General features: G+C 42.8%; 1 protein-coding gene across 3 annotated transcripts in view; it reads right to left on the bottom strand.

The window, feature by feature from the left end:
- The window catches only part of GOLM1 (golgi membrane protein 1), a 57163-nt gene that overhangs the window by 38054 nt on the left and 2545 nt on the right, over window positions 1-16564 (bottom strand). For all 3 annotated transcript variants that reach the window (XM_004004099.6, XM_027964257.3, XM_015093039.4), the window contains 2 exons: window positions 7421-7570; window positions 5229-5408 (listed from right to left, as the gene is read on the bottom strand). In XM_004004099.6, coding sequence (XP_004004148.3) covers window positions 5229-5408; window positions 7421-7549 — 309 coding nt within the window. In that variant the 5' untranslated portion in view covers window positions 7550-7570. The remainder of the gene's footprint in view (window positions 1-5228; window positions 5409-7420; window positions 7571-16564) is intronic.

Genomic DNA, 16564 nt, shown 5'->3' with positions numbered 1-16564 from the left:
TTGGAAGGACTGATGTTGAAGCTGAAACTCCAATACTTGGCCACCTGATGTGAAGAACTGACTCATGTGAAGAGACCCTATGCTGATAAAGAATGAAGGCAGAAAGAGAAGGGATAACAGAGGATGAGATAGTTGGATGGCATCATCAACTCAATGGACATGAGTCTGAGTAGGCTCCAGGAGTTGGTGATGGACAGGGAGGCTTGGCATGCTGTAGTCCATGGGGTCGCAAAAAGTCGGACACAACTGAGCTACTGAACTGAACTGAACTGAAAGTGTAGTATTTTTTTAAAGGTTCTCAGTGGTTAATTGCCAAATGATGGAATTACAGGTGATTTTTATTTTTATATTTTCATAATTGTCTTTTTAAATATTTTTTATATTTTCATAATTTTTATATTTTCATAATTCCCAACCCAGGGATTGAACCCTGGTCTCCTGCACTGCAGGCAGGTTCTTCACTGCTAAGCCACCAGGGAAACCTAATTGTCTATAATAAAAATATTTTGATAATAAAAAAAAGACAACTTCTTTGAAAGTTACTGCAGGCTGACATATACAATCATTTCTTGTTTTAAAACAAAGCTGAATATTCCTACTAATAATATACAACTCAGGAAATGAGCTTCTACCCAGTTATATAAATACTCATGAACTTGGGTAACTGCATTTGTGCAATCAAACTGAATTAACCACACCTATTCACGCAACAGGAATGCAGAACGGAAAGAAAATGAAAACAACAATCCAATCTCAAAGGATCAGCTGAAGTCTCATTGGAAGTATTTACTATCAACCAATCAGAGTCTGTGGGATTTGGTTCAAATCATCAAGGCAGAGAACCTGACTGACCAGCCGCAGCCCTGGGAATGGGCACACTTCACTGACCCAGGCTTCTCCCTGCTTCCAATAGCCTATGGCTCATGAAAATGGAACAAGCCAGGAAAGCGCAGAAGGAAAAAGTAACAGGACCACACCGGTGAGCAAGGTGGAAACATAATAAAAATGTAATAACACCATCCAGCAATTCAGCTTTTAAGTTTACCTCTAAAACTCTTTTGACTCACATTGACAAATTTGATACAGTGCAAACATTCACATATGTATTATCTTTAATATATACACTGACACAATGGTTTCACCAAAGAATATAAAACAATATAATAATACTCTAATATTTTAAAAATTTTTATGTGGGTCATAACCAGCAAATTATTACTCCCAGCTCATTTATGGGGCCCCAAACTGTAGTCAGAAACGTACTGCAAGCTTAGAGAAACTCACACGTGTCAAGGGAGCCCTGCAGAAGCAACTAGTTCTCTGCAACAGCCAACACTAGAAACAACCAATGGACCCAGTGCAGAGGGTAGGTAAGCTGTGGTACATTTATACAAAGAAATAGGGCACAGTGGTGATAATGGATGAACTAGATCTATATACCAGTAGCCCCTTCATGGATCACAGCCATGTCACACTGAAGGCACTTGCATAACTCAATGAAGCCATGAACCACGCCATGCAGGGCCACCAAGATGGACAGGCTACAGTGGAGAGTTCTGACAAAACGTGGTCCACTGGAGGAGGGAATGGCAAACCACTCCAGCGTTCCTGCTTCAAGAACTCCATGAATAGTATGAGAAGGCAAAAAGATATGATACCGGAAGATGAGCCCCCCAGGTCAGAAGGTATCCAGTATGCTACTGGGGCAGAGTGGAGAGCAACTGCTGATAGCTCCAGAAAGAATGAAGTGGCTAGGCCAAAGCGGAAATGATATTCAGTTGTGGATGTGTCTGGGGGTGAAAGTCAAGACTGAAGCTGTAAAGAACAACACTGCATAGGAACCTGGAATGTTAGGTCCATGAAACAAGGTAAATTGGACATGGTCAAGCAAGAGACAGCAAGAGTGAACATTGACATCTTACGGATCAGTGAACTAAAATGGATAGAAACAGGCGAATGTAATTCAATTGACCATTATTATCTATGAGTGCGGGTAAGAATCCCTTAGAAGAAATGGAGTAGCCCTCATAATCAATAAAAGAGTCTGAAATGCAGTACTTGAGTACAATCTCAAAAATGACAGAATGATCTCAGTTCATTTCCAAAGCAAACCATTCAACATCACAGTAATCCAAATCTATGCCCCAACCATTAATGCAAAAGAAGCTGAAGCTGACTGCTTCCATGAAGACCTACAAGACCTCTTGGAACTAACACACACACACACACAAAACATGTCCCTTTCATCACAGGAGATTGGAATGCAAAAATAGAAGAGATACCTGGAATAACAAGCAAGTTTGGCATGGAATACAAAATGAAGCAGGGCAAAGACTAACAGAGCTTTGCCAAGAGAACATACTGGTCACAGCAAACATGCTCTTTCAACAACAAAAGAGATGACACTACACGTGGATATCACCAAAATCAGATTGATTATATTCTTTGCAGCCAAAGATGGAGAAGCTCTATAAAGTAAGCAAAAACAAGACCTGGAGCTAACTGTGGCTCATATCATGAGCTCCTTATTGCAAAGTTCAGACTTAAATTGAACAAAGAAGGGAAAGCCACTAGACCTTTCAGGTATGACCTAAAGCAAATTCTTTATAATTATACAATGTAAATGACAAATTGATCCAAGGTATTAGATCTGGTAGACAGAGTGCTTGAGGAACTATGGATGGAAGTTTGTTAACACTGTACAGGAGGTCGTGACCAAAACCATCCCAAAGGAAAAGAAAAGCAAGAAGGCAAAGTGGTTGTCTAAGGAGGCTTTACAAATAGCTGAGGAAAGAAGACAAGTGAGAAGCAAGGGAGAAAGGCAAAGATATACCCAACTGAATACAGAGTTCCAGAGAACAGCAAGGAGAGATAAGAAGGCCTTCTTAAATGAACAATGAATAGAGGAAATCAACAGAATGGAAAGACCAGAGATTTCTTAAAAAAAAAAAACACAGCGATATCAAGGAAACATGTCATAGAAGGATGTGCACAATAAAAGGCAGAAACAGTAAGGATCTAACAAAAGCAGAAGAGAGTAAGAAGTGGCAAGAATACACAGAAGAACTATACAAAAAAAAGTCTTAAGGACCCAGATAACCACAATGGTGAGGTCACTCACCTACAGCTAGACATACTAGAGTGTGGACCTTAGGAAGCATTGCTATCAATAAAGCTAGTAGAGGTCACAGAATTCCAACTGAGTTTTTAAAATCCTAAAAGATGCCACTGTATGAAAGTGCTGCACTCAATATGCCAGCAAATTTGGAAGACTCAGCAGTGGCCACAGGACTGGAAAAGGTCAGTTTTCGTTCCAATCCCAAAGAAGGGCAATGCCAAAGAATGTTCAAAAAGAAAAAAAAAAAAAAAATATATATATATATATATATAGAAAGGCCAGAGGCTCAGAGTAAAAGGTAATTCTTCCTAAGGAAAAAAAAGTCAGATTTTCAGGTAGTAACAGATACACACAGGGGTGGAGAGGCAGGCAGAGAGACACACAAAACATTCTTTTTCCTCCCTCCCTGTAGAAGGGAAACCTTGCTCTGGCTGGTTTGGTCAGAACTGACAAACCACTAAAGCAGCACGGTCCTTCCCACCTCACCTGGTGCAGTCCAGACCTGATGGGGCAAAATGTTGGTCTCTGCCGGGTCCCCTTTCCCAGTACAACACTCGCCAGGGCCCATCAACACGTCTCCTTCCTACCCCAGCAGAGGCCTGGCTATCAGAGACCACTCCACACACCCTGAAAAATCCCATGTGGAGCTTCTGCCAACTTCATCCCTTAAGAATAAACCCTATTTCCTCCCAAAATGTACTTCAAGAGGTTAAGCATGTGAGAAATAGCAAGGTCCTATTCTACGCAGCTGAAGAGGATTTCGGGAGCACACACAATGTCACCCACATATGAGAAAAATGAGGCAGAACCTTCCTCCAACAGCACAAAAACTGGAACAAGTCAAAGAAACAGACATTTCTGACTATGAGAACGTACTCTTCAGATTTTTTTTAAAAAAGTATTTCTCACCCTTCAAACCAGTCACATAGGAAAAGTCTGAGGCCCTGTCTAGAAATGATTCATTATCTGGTAACTAGCAGGACTTTATATAGATTTGGCTCATGCTAATCCATGTGCCTCTCTCTGTGAAATGCTTGATTTACTGGAAGGCAGTCATATTTTGAGATGCATTATCTTGAAAGCGGACTTGATTTTAGTAGAAACTAGTAGCCAAGTCTTCAAGGAGATAAATGGTCATGAGTCTGATGCACTTTAGAAAAGAAGATATTAGTAACTCATACCATTACACAGTTTAATAAACAGGAAAGTGGAGTCACACAGTCCCTAGCAAGCCAGAAAAAGCAAGACACACAAAGCTGCTCTCATTAGCAGAAGTCCCTTCTAAAATCTGTGCAGGATCTAGTATTTTTTAAGCATAAAACCCAGCACTTTCGGGTCCCCTGCTTTCTCTGTGCGTATTTAGTAGGAGGTCTGCCTCTCCTCTCCATGTGGGATCCTCACGGTCACAATGCTACCCCTTTGTGAGATACAAGCATCCAGCTCACACCTGGCACAGAGGAGGCACCCAATGCAAATTTGTAGAAAGTAAGAAAACAAGGTTAACAGGAGGATGAACCTGATGCTTAGACAGTTCTTTGGCATTTCTCCCTTTTATCACCACTTCAAAAGGTTTTCCAACAAGCTCACCCAGGGACTCCTGGCAAGATGGGGAAACGCCCAAAGCTTGAGCAAGAGGCTCATTCCGCATCTGAACAGCCATCTTCTTTCACATGCAGTTTTTTTGCCCTTCCCGTCTGTTCCGTGTTTCCAATTCCAGCTCATCCTTGAACACTCTACTTAATTTCACTTCTCATTGGTGACCCCTCTCCACCCCAGTCAATAGAATTCACTCCTTCCGAGGGCTTCCCTGGTGACTCAGTGGTAAAGAACCCGCCTGCCAATGCAGGAGACCTGGGTTCCATCCCTGGGTCAGGAAGATCCCCTGGAGAAGGAATTGGCAACTCACACCAGTATTCTTGCCTGGTAAATCTCATGGACAGAGGAGCCTGGCAGGCTACAGTCCATGGGGTCACCAAGAGTCAGACGTGACTAAGTGACTAAACAACAACCCACATAAACACACAGCTGCTTATCCTCCCATTCAGGAGAGTTCAACAGGGTATAAATGGCATTTAGAACAGAATTAAGAGGAAAGTCAAGCGGGTCTTGCCTTTTCGTCCTGGTACAACTTGTTGACGCTCTCCATCTGAAAGTTGTGGCTGGACTGGATTTTGTCCAGCTGCTCCCGCTGCTTTTCCAGCTCCCCCTGGAACTCATTCTTCTTCATCTCCACGGCCCCTCGTTCCGCAGCCGCCCTGCGGACCCTGCCTTCCAGCTCCACAATCCGTGTCTGCAAGGATACCGCAGCATAAGGACCATGTGAAGCTATCCTCAAACCAGACCACCACGTTCCCTCAGCAAGACCACACCACAGCCTCCAGCCGGGGTCAAGTGTGTTCACACTGTCCATTCACACATGGTGTGTCCCCAGGGCTTGATCTTCTAGGTGAGTGGTGCAGATGCTCCCACAGGCTATTCTAGAGGCTATTCACTTCTCTGAGCATCTGTGTGTCTACTGTGCGTCTCCATGGAAACACCATCACACCCCTCACAGGGACTTTGCCAGGCTTGACTGAGGCAGGTATAGGCACACCTCACTTTATTGAGCTTCACAGGTATCGTATTTTTTAAAAATTGAAGGTATGTGGCAATCCTGCAAGGAGCAAGTGCGTCAGCACCATTTTTTCCAACAGCATTTGCTCACTCCATATCTCTGTATCACATTTTGGTAATTCTCATAATATTTCAAATTTTCATTATTAGTATATTTGTTGTGATGACCTGAGATCATGATCTTTGAAGTTACTAAGGTTCCCTGAATGCTTAGATGATCAGCATTTTTTAGCAGTATTTTTAAGTTAAGGTACGTACCTTTTTTTTTAGATATAACACTACTGAACACTTAATAGAGTACAGTATAGCATAAATATAACCTTTTATGCACTGATAAAACAAAAACTCAAATGACTTGTTTATTGCACTACTTGCTTTATTGTAGCAGTCTGGAACTGAATCTGTGATATGGCCAAGGTCTGCCTATACATAAAATGCTTTATGCTTTACCTGGTGTGACCTGGCGCTCAAATATTTAGTTCCTTTTCCTCACTAACACAGCACTTAAATGCTCTTTATAAGACACAATTTCTGAAACAGATTGAGTTCTGTGGACAACAAAACCCCATCTGCCCAGAAAACAGGGGTCCAGGGGAAACTCAGACAAAAGCACTACAACTGTGTGGGGCAAGCACCAAGAGGAGTTCAGAAACACTCCTAAGGGATGGGTTTCCTGAGGACTCAAGCCCTGCCACCAGAAAGACTGGGCTGGAGTCCCAGTTCCCCTCATCCTTTCTCTGTGAAATGGGGTGGGGAACAAGATCCTAAACTGCCAGAGTACAAAAGAAGGTAATGTATGCAATGTACCCTTAAAGAAACATTATTCTGATACCTGTTAAAATAATACGGAAAACTTGATTCAAGGCTGCTGCAACAGGGGTCATGACTATTGCAGTTGAGAGAGAAACTGTTCTCAATTCTGAGTACTGCAGAGACAGCTGAGGATTTATAGCCAAAGAGCAGAGAGAAGGGGCTGGTAAAGTATTAAGAGGGTAGGGGAAGTCTTGCTTAAAGGCAAGCCCATCAAAGATAATGCATGAGGAGCTTGCTTGGGCATCAGGGGTGGGGGAATGAGTTAGCAGGATTCTCTGCTGAGCCTGGGCTGGGTAGGCCAAAAACAGGATGGGGGCCCGGACTGAGGCCTTGTCAAGAAGGGGGCTCCTCAAAGCCTGACTAAACTGTGGTCAAGGAGAGTCCTGGCCGTCACTCAGTACTGCTGGCCCATGACAGGTGGCAATGAATAGGAAAGATAAAGTTATTACTATCAGTAAATGATGCTGGTAAAGACTGGTACCTCTAAACACATTTCTCACACCCACTCTCCAAATACAATGCCCACATCACTCAGGTACTGGATGTGGACTGGAGGACCAGAATGGGCTATGGGCAGGGTACTTAAGCTGTTTTCCCAGAACCAGCCCCCAAGGCCTGACTAAAAATTGTTCACTTACAGGAAGGGCAGACAGGCATGTCCTGGCAGCAAGCCTAAGAAGTCACAAGGGGGTCCTCTCCCACCCAAGAGCAGGGCTGGTGTGGAGCCAAGGCCTGAGGCTGGGTGTTGGGCCCTGCAGAACATGCATTACTGTGCACAAAGCCTTAGGTGCTGAAAAACCACGAACTCCTCAGAATCCAGCACCCAGCAGCTCTAAATACTCTGTGACATCCACACAAACAGGACCAAGAGAACACCTGGAGATCCACGCTCCGGGAGCTGGCGATCCAGTAGTTGAAGCCCAGGACAATGATACAGGCCACCAGGGCAGCCAGCACGAGCGGTGGTGACTTCATGCTCCGACGTCCGTTTCCCAGTCCCATCATCTCAAGGGCCGGGTTGAGAACCTGCCGAATAAGAACAGACACACAGGCCTCAGTACCAGGACTGCCATGCCTTAGACATGCCACATCCATCATCACAAGCAACAGGAAGGCGGCCTGCTCTGAAGCACAGGCTGGTGTTTTCTCCTTGAAACACGGAGCTGTTGGCAGAGAGGGCTGTACAAAGCACACCCGGAGCAGGTGATGTGTGCCCTGGGTAGTGTGGCTAGACCCCTGGGACAGGCCTGTGGGAGTGGGCACTGTCATAGAAACCCATCACACACCAGCTCAACACCGCGGGCAGGTAATAATTTCTCTTATGCCTCAGTTTTCCCATCTGAAAAAATGGGGATAACTATAGTTTCTACTTCCCAATACAATCTGAGAAATCACCATCTCTGTAAGCAGTAATAGCAATTATTAGTGCTTCTACATCACATTAGAATAACTAGAATGACTCCAGGACTTGCCTGGTTGTCCAATGGGTAGGACTTCACCTTCCAATGCAAAGGGTGAAGGTTCAATCCCTGGTCAGGGAGCTAGGATCTCACATGCCTGACCACCAAAAAAACCAAGACATGGAAGAGAAGCAAAAGACTTTGAAAATAGTCCACATCAAAAAATCTTTTAAAAATGAAAGCAAGACTCCATTTCTCATTATTCCCCAAAGAAGTCTTTTTGATCTGATTCCTAACAAGGGGAGGGTTTTCTATCCTTTGATAAAATCGTCAGTGACACCCAATTACGATATTCCCTGAGCCAAGGAGGAAAGCCTCCTGGAAGCATGTGAAGCCAGGACCAGAAGTGCCCCCAACTGCCTCAGAAAGAGGCACTGGCCCAGCTTCCTTTGAACACTGTTCTCTCCCTTCTGAGCCTGTATCTGTGCAGCACACTCAAGTCAGGGGACTTCAAGGGCTGCAGGGAGCATCAAACTTCTTGAAAGAAGCAGAAATACAGCTGACAGGAAGGAGCCATGTTTTTGTTCCTGGGCTTCAATCCCAAGCCCAGTCTGGCTGGATCCCAGCCTTGCTCCAGCAAGGGTAAGGTTAGTGAACTGTTCCAAATGGCTCTCGCTGAGCCCGATCAACAGGACCTTATCAGAAGGAAGGCAATGCACACAGTACATGTAATAAACGGTCCCCCTCACAACAGATATGCTTTTATGCCAGGTAAGGCCAGCAATGGAGGACAGGGAGGAGGAGGTGAGGGCGGAAGGGGAGAAGGAAACGGGGGAGGAGGGGAAGAGACACCACCAGGGACTCAGCTTTGAGGTGAAGTTCCTGCAGGTGAGGACACAGGAGAGTTGAGAGCCAGCTCTCCCCCAGTGGTACCTGTAGCTGAGTTGTGTCCCTGGAAGACATCCTCTCTCGGTAGGTACTGGTGTGGGAGCTGAGAAGGGGATGTAACAGCAATCTAGTGGAAATCACCTAAAACAAAGCACCCCCAGAATTCCCAAGCATAGAACTGAGGGCTGAGTCCAGCCTCCACTGACTGGTGCCTTCTTCACCAGCTTCTGGTCTCTTGGGACAAAAGAGGAAAAAAAGTTTTAAATTTAACTGTCAGTTGCTATCAGCTAGTACTGTAAGTACTAACAGAGAGTGATGCTCAGAAACACTAAAGTTCCGTAAAATTCTATGGATCTGCTGAAAATGTGTCTCCACTGCTTTATCATGTTTTGTTCATGACACAGTCTTTCTTTAAAAATATATGAGATTACTAATACAATTGGGGAGAAAAATCACACACAGTGAAGTACAAAATTAAAAGTCTTCCTCTTCCTACTCCACTGGCTGTTTCTTCTATTCCAGCTGCTCTTAACTCTCAAAAGGCATCAAAATAACCTGGGACATTTCTTAAACTACCAACAAGTAGGCCAACTCCTCCTTTCTCTATGAAATCTTTTGCCTGTAATTTTTGGCTACTGTTGGTGTTTTCAAAATAATCTAATCTCATCACTCTTTCATTGTTTCTAGATTTTGCTTGTATTTTGAAAGACATTTCCTACTCTAAGTTTAGATATACATTTACCCATATCTCCTCTCAACATACCTATGGGTTTCATATTTATATTTAAATATTTCATCCATTTGGAATTTTTTTGACCTAAGAAGTAAGGAAATACAAAGAAAACTTTCTTTTTTTTGGAATGGCCAGCCAGTTCTCTAGCACTCTCTTATGCAATAATCTATAACTCAGTTCTCTGAAAGGCCGTCTTTGTCAAATGCTTAAACCCTTAACAATACACTTTTAGATGGGATCCTCATTTCATCTTTTGTTATACCTGCAGATGTGAGTCAGGATGGTGTACTGTAAGTTTGAAAACACTGTAACTCAATTCTCACTTCAAGGAAGTTACAGATGATCATTTAACATTCTGCTTCCTTTAGCCAGTCAAAAAGTTTAGTCAACAGCTGCGACAGAACAGGTTGCCGTGCTAGCAACAGGAAGCCAGGGCAGCATTAAGAGAACTCAGAACCCAGTGGCCAGAGGCAGACTTGGCTCCACCTCTTAAGCACCACAGAACCCTGGACTGTCTTCCTCAGAGGGCTTAAATGAGGAATATAGACCAGAAAAGATAAGAGAAGTGCCTGGAACCACAACTGACACATAGTTTCAATGGCTCAGGGAATGCTGACTCTCATATTAGAGGCTTCCCTGGTGACACAGACAGTAAAGAATCTGCCTATAATGCGGGAGACCTGGGTTTGATCCCTGAGTCAGGAAGATCCTCTGGAGAAGGGAATGGCACCCCCACTCCAGTATTCTTGCCTGGAGAATCTCATGGACAGAAGAGCCTGGGGGGCTACCATCCATGCGGTTGCAAAGAGTCGGACATGACTGAGCAACTAACACTAATCATTAATAGAGATGGAAAGATGAATAACAAATCATTTCCAGATCTGGCCTTTTCTGCAGTTTATAAGAAAAAGGTGATGAACATCTTCTCTCCTCAGTTGTTCTACTTTATAGGAACCAGCTCCTCCGTCAACTCTGCTGTCCACTGAAGCAGCAGTCACTGCCATCACTGGGCTGACTCACAGATGCTGCTGCAGCAGCAGACATCCTAGACTAGGACCCTAGTATGCAAGAGAGAGGTTCCAGGAAGCTGAGTACAGTCTCAGAGGCCCCTCACCTGACCCAGCACTTGGCAGGTCAGTCGGTGTGCAGCCGCGCAGAGGGCGCAATAAGGAGAGCCCTGGGCTCCCAATGGACAGAGGGGCTGCCCAGGTAAGCAGATGACCATGATGGAGAAAGGGCCAACAGTGACCCTTCGTCCTGTAACGTGCCTCACCCAGGACTTCCAGGATTGCAGAAACACTGCTGCCCAAGATGAAGGGAGTCATGGCCGGGAAAATGCCAAAGCCTGATGAAGACTAAGGGCAGGCACTCAAAGGCAGGGTTGTCAAATGTTTCAAACACTCTACTCTCCTCCACTTTGGAAATTACACAGACTGGCGGTGATGGAAGTGGGTCAGAGACAGTCTATGTCAGACAGATTAACAGTCATAATTTTGGCTTCACAATGTGTTTTGTCTTATATTTGATTATAGTTACTTGACATGCTGAAAAAGATTAACCTAAATAGGACACGACTGAGCGACTGAACTGAACTGAACTAAAATCAACTAAACGCTGTGAAATTCCAGGTGTATCTGCATTAAATGTTTCTTGGCAAGTTGGAAGAGTCATTTTTTAAAAAATGACTGGCTTAGTTAATTTAGGCAATTCAATCTACTGGTTAAAATTATTGTTGCCTTTTAAGCAAAAATTTTTACAAGAGAACAGAGACTTTTTTTGTTTTAAGAAAAAGCATAAGAAAATGGGCAACTGGTTAAATACATGAGCCCTTTGAACTTCCTAGTTAAATAATCTTTCCATTTCCTCATTTTCACATAGAGGTTTTTAATCAATAAGCAAATACACAAGCAATCAAATCAGATTGACTTGTTTAACCAATGTCATCACTGCAGGAACAACTCAGCTTCTCCAAACAATATGGGAGCTGTACCTTTATTCCTTCTCAGAAGAAATGGCCTTACCAGGTGGGCGGAGGGCCTGAGCCGGAAGTGCCCTCAACGGAGCCGGAAGTGACCTGAATGGAGTTCGGAAGCCACCTCAGTGAGCAAACAGATCGCAGGATGTCCCACTTAGCGCTGAGGTCTCAGGAATTGGTCACCAACATTTTTTTGGAGGGTTCAAAGATACTCCACCCCACCCCAAGAATGTCTCCAAGGCAGGAGTGAGCATACTGAGGCCTAGAGCCATTAGCAGCCCATTGTGTAAATAAGGTTTTGGTGAACACAGCCACGCCCAGCCCTTGAAGTACTGCCCACAGCTGCTTTCTGCCTACCAGGCAGAGTTGAACAATCAACACGAGGATTTACTCAAAGGGTTAGAATGAAGACTGAAGCAGTTAGATGTATTATTATCTGGCCCCTCTGGGGAAGTCTGTAAACTCCTGTTTAAACTATTAGGGTTAAATGACAAGTCCACTGAATTCTCCTTTTAAATTCTTAAATTCTTTTAAAAACTTACTAGGAAGTATACAATTCTCCTACTCCCACTTTCCCAACCCTCAATTTTCCCCCAATTCTAGAACCTAACAGTTTAGAAAGAAAAACCTTTAACAGCATGGTAACTACAATAATACCATATCACATATCATAAAGTTGTAAGAGAGCAGATCTTAAAAATTCATCACAAGAAAAAAAAATTGTAACTATGTGCAAATTATTAGATTTATAATAGATTTATTGTGGCGAGCATTTTGCAAAGTATACAAATAATGATCTTTACGCTGTATACCTGAAACTAATATGTGATGTCAATTATGCTCAATAAAATGTTTTAAAAAGAAAAAATGTCAAAATTCATGTGTATATTTAGTGCTATGGAGTAAAAATACCAAAGAGTGAGACGGATGAGTGGAAATGAATGAGAAACAATTCCATTGTGTTTCTTCCAGCACTTGACTTTCTGCAGAAGGGCCAACTCCCCTGTGGACGCCACAGCTACACGATAGCAAGTGTTCCCAAATTCCTCCTCTTGTTTGGGAGTCAGCAAGCTGCAGCTTCAGGGCAGAATCCTGCCAGCCACCTGTCTTTGTACACTGTCTAAAAGCTCAGGTTTCAAGCTTTTTAATTGAAAAAAAAAAAAAAGAATAAAATTTCATGACACTAGAAGTACATGGAATTAAAATTTCACTGACATAAATAAAGGTCTGTTGGGACACAGCCATGACCATTCATTTACATATTGTCATGACTGTCAGGCTATGAGAATTGTGTAGCTGTGACACAACCCACTGGGCTTGCAGAACCTAAAATACCACCTGACTCTTCACAGAAAACATTTGCCAACACTTGCTGTAGTTCAACAGTTCTTAAAGTATGGTCCCTGGACCAGCAGCATCAGCATCACGTGATTATCAAGTTCTCCAGGTGATGCTGATACAGGTCAAGATTGAGAACTGTGCTCTCCAGAGCTCACTGGACAGGTCTCACAAGTGCCTCTTGATCTGGTCACACTCAATTATTTTTAAGAAGCAGAAAGGCATGTTGGAGAGGGTGCGTTATTTATCTTTGGGGAAACATTTCTATACTGTTTAAACATTTCCGTACTGTTTAAAGGTTGAGTTTGGATTCCCCAAACTTCCTTGGCTTTTGGCTACAGTCCACCAGGCCCTTCTGTCCACAGGATTCTCCAGGCAAGAATACTGGAGTGGGTTGCCATTTCCTCCTCCAGGGGAGATCTTCCCAACCCAGGAATAGAACTTGGATCTCCTACATTGCAGGCAGATTTTTTACTGTCTGAGCCACCAAGGAAGCCCCAGTCAGAATGAAGTGATCACTATTTCCAGAGCAACATGGCTTCTACAGGACCCTCCCTCACTGATATAGAAAACAGAGAGGAAAGATAAGGTATCATCTACCTGCTGCATAGATATAAATGATGGAGAGCATTTTGATGGGGTAGACCCTCCAGTTCTGGCAGCACTGGAATCAGAGAAATAGCTTAGAAAAAAATTTTTTTCTAAAATCATTAGTATATTAAAATTTTGTCCAAGAATTCACCAAGGCAATTCTTTTAAAAACTAGTAATAGCAAATGAGCCATCTTGAAATTCCAGCCCAGCTGAGCCTCAGAAGACTGCAGTCCAGTCAACTCACAGAACCAGAAGCAATAACTAAACAATGGTTTTAAGCTTGCAACTGATCTGTTATGGAGCAACAGATGATCAAAACATAAACTGTTACATGAAAAAAGTTGTAAAATAGTAATGTTCATATCCCATTTTTGTTGAAAATTTTTAAAAATATACTCAATAAATCAATCGTCATGAAGTTGCTCAGTCGTGTCTGACTCTTTGTGACCCCATGGACTGTAGCCCACCAGGCTCCTCCATCCATGGAATTTTCTAGGTAAGAGTACCGGAGTGGGTTGCCATTTTACATTTCTCTATAATAGAAAATGTACAGCAAGTGCTTATAAGGAAAGATATTTACAAGTTGGAGCAAGAGAGGAGGAGGTAGAGAGGAACAGAAAGACTTCATTTTTTGCTTTATATCATCTTTTTTTCCCTCAAGGAGCCTATCTTTAATGCAAAAGCCAAACAGTAACAATAAAAAATTAAGATGCTAGGAAGATATACAATGGTAACATTAGCAAGTTTTGAAGTTATATTTCTAGCATTCCCAGATGAAATCACAGTATTTTACAGCTTCCTCTAAAACAAAACAATGATACCATATGTATGCATTCTGAAGCAGAAAAACAAACTGAACTCATTCAAATACATTCCCAGCTCTCTTCTGTGCTGGCCCCCACCACTGGGGGCACTAAGAAAACCCAGGTTCCTGTCTTGAGCCTGGGCAGAAAACTGAGAGGAAACACACGGCAGCCCATTTCTGAGCTGGCGACGCGGTGGTTCCTCATCTCCTCCCAGCCTCCTGGGCTCCCCTGTAAAGGCTTATCCCTGTCTTCCAAAGCCAGTGTGGAAATTAAATGAGAGCACTTACTTGTCACCAAGCAAATACTAACTGAAAAGAACTACTGTGGTATTAACCCTTTAAAGTCTCAGTTTACTCATTAAAAAAAAAAAAAAAAAAATGGGGAGTGTGATCCATTATACCTGCATTCACAGGGTTCTTCTGAGAATCAGATGAAAGAATTACCTGAGACTAAAGTGAGAGAAACAGCTGTCTACCAGCAGGGCTTATGCAGCCCAGAAGGTATAAAAGACGCTCCACCTGGGCTGGGGGAAAAATCCTAGAAGTTACATTTATTTTTGTCCAAAAAGTAGAATAGCAACTATGTTTAGTAATGTAAATATTATACCAACAAGTTAAATATATTATGTGTACACTAATTACTTTACACTGTGTTACACTATACTAATTATATTACCATGAAATACTAACAGTGCTAATAAAAGCAGGAACTGACTGCACCCTCACAAAGTCCCTTTGTCAAGGGTCACCTGTCACCAGCCCTCTGAGGTATCCTTTGACTGGGCAAGCACACAATGAGATAGATGCACAAATTAAAATGAAACTAACCCTCACAGAGGATATGAAGCTTTAAGGTCCCCATAAAAAGCACAGATAGTAATAAATGCAAGCGCAGGGGGTTAAGAATGCACTTCCCACCCTGAGTCAGCTTCATCTGAGCGACATCACAACAACGATGATATACTCAGATCTAACAAGATCCAAACCAAAAAACACCCTCAAAATTAAAGGAGTATTTGAAAGAGGGTTTTACCTCCACAATGAATCCAGCCCTAAGTGTATACTGGATCTTGAGCTACAACATCAGCTCATTTATTAATTTATAATATAATTATATAATTTATAATTATTAATTAATTTATAATTAAGTAACAAACACACATACAGAGGAGTACTAAAAACTGGTCTTAACTGAGATACAACTGACATTATGCTGTACTGGTTTTAGATGTTTATTTTATTTTATTTCTTTTTTTACTAACAAGAATGAGCAAAAAAGCTTGGAAACCACAGCAAACTATCTCATTATACAGTATTTTTACATATGTGTTCTTCCTGTCAGGCACTAGTTCATCATCAAAATCTTAGTGAGAGGAAGTTTTATTAATGCAGTCTTGAAAGAGAATAAGATTACAATGTAAAAATCTGAGAGGGCGTGCATTTTCTTTCCTGAAAGTGGGGGACAATTTCTTTGTGAAGCAAAGAAAAGCTCTCTGGGAATTTTGGAAATAATCCTTAAACTTCAAGCCAAGACTCTCTTTCAATGTAATTTCATCAGTAACTTGAAAAAGTCTAGAAAGCAGCCACACTCTAAGACCATCCTAGGGGAGCAAGTGGAATGCCACTCACAGTTTGTTAAGGTGAAAGCCCCCATGGTGCAGCAGGCAAAGAATCTACCCGTCAGGAGATCCCCTGGAGGAGAACACAACAACCCTCTGCAGTATTCTTGGAGTGGACAGAGGAGCCTGGTGGGCTACAAAGAGTCAGACCGAGCGACTAAGCACAAGGGCATATCAAGACTATTCCTTCTACTTTTGTGAAGTTTTAGAAAATAATGCTAACCAAGTTTTTCTTTTAAACAAAAAGAAAAATGATTTTTTTCTTATCCCAATTTCCCATTTCAAGTCACTAAAAAAGAAATCAATCTTTTCTAAGACAACTTATTTTTTTCCCTGTGGCTCAGATGGTAAAGAATCTGCCTGCAATGCAGGAGACCCGGGTTCGATTCCTGGGTCGGGAAGATCCCCTGGAGAAGGAAATGGCAATCCACTCCAGCACTCTTGCCTGGAAAATCCCATGGACGGAGGAGCCTGGTGGGCTACAGTCCATGGAGTCACAAAGAGTTGGACAAGACAGAGCGACTTCACTTTCACTTTCAAAGCCTCAGGCACAGGGCCTCTTCTCCAGTCCCCGCCTCCCCTCACAGCCCCTCCGGGACTGTTTAAAAGCAGGGCCCCACCACCTCATGTTCCCTTCCACTACACTGCCAGTGATGGGATCCTACTCGC

The sequence above is a fragment of the Ovis aries genome, chromosome 2 (assembly GCF_016772045.2).
Source record: "Ovis aries strain OAR_USU_Benz2616 breed Rambouillet chromosome 2, ARS-UI_Ramb_v3.0, whole genome shotgun sequence".
NCBI classification, from domain to species: Eukaryota; Metazoa; Chordata; class Mammalia; order Artiodactyla; family Bovidae; genus Ovis; species Ovis aries.
The sequence above is the reverse complement of the archived record's forward strand: the minus strand, read 5'-3'. Positions and strand labels throughout refer to the sequence as shown.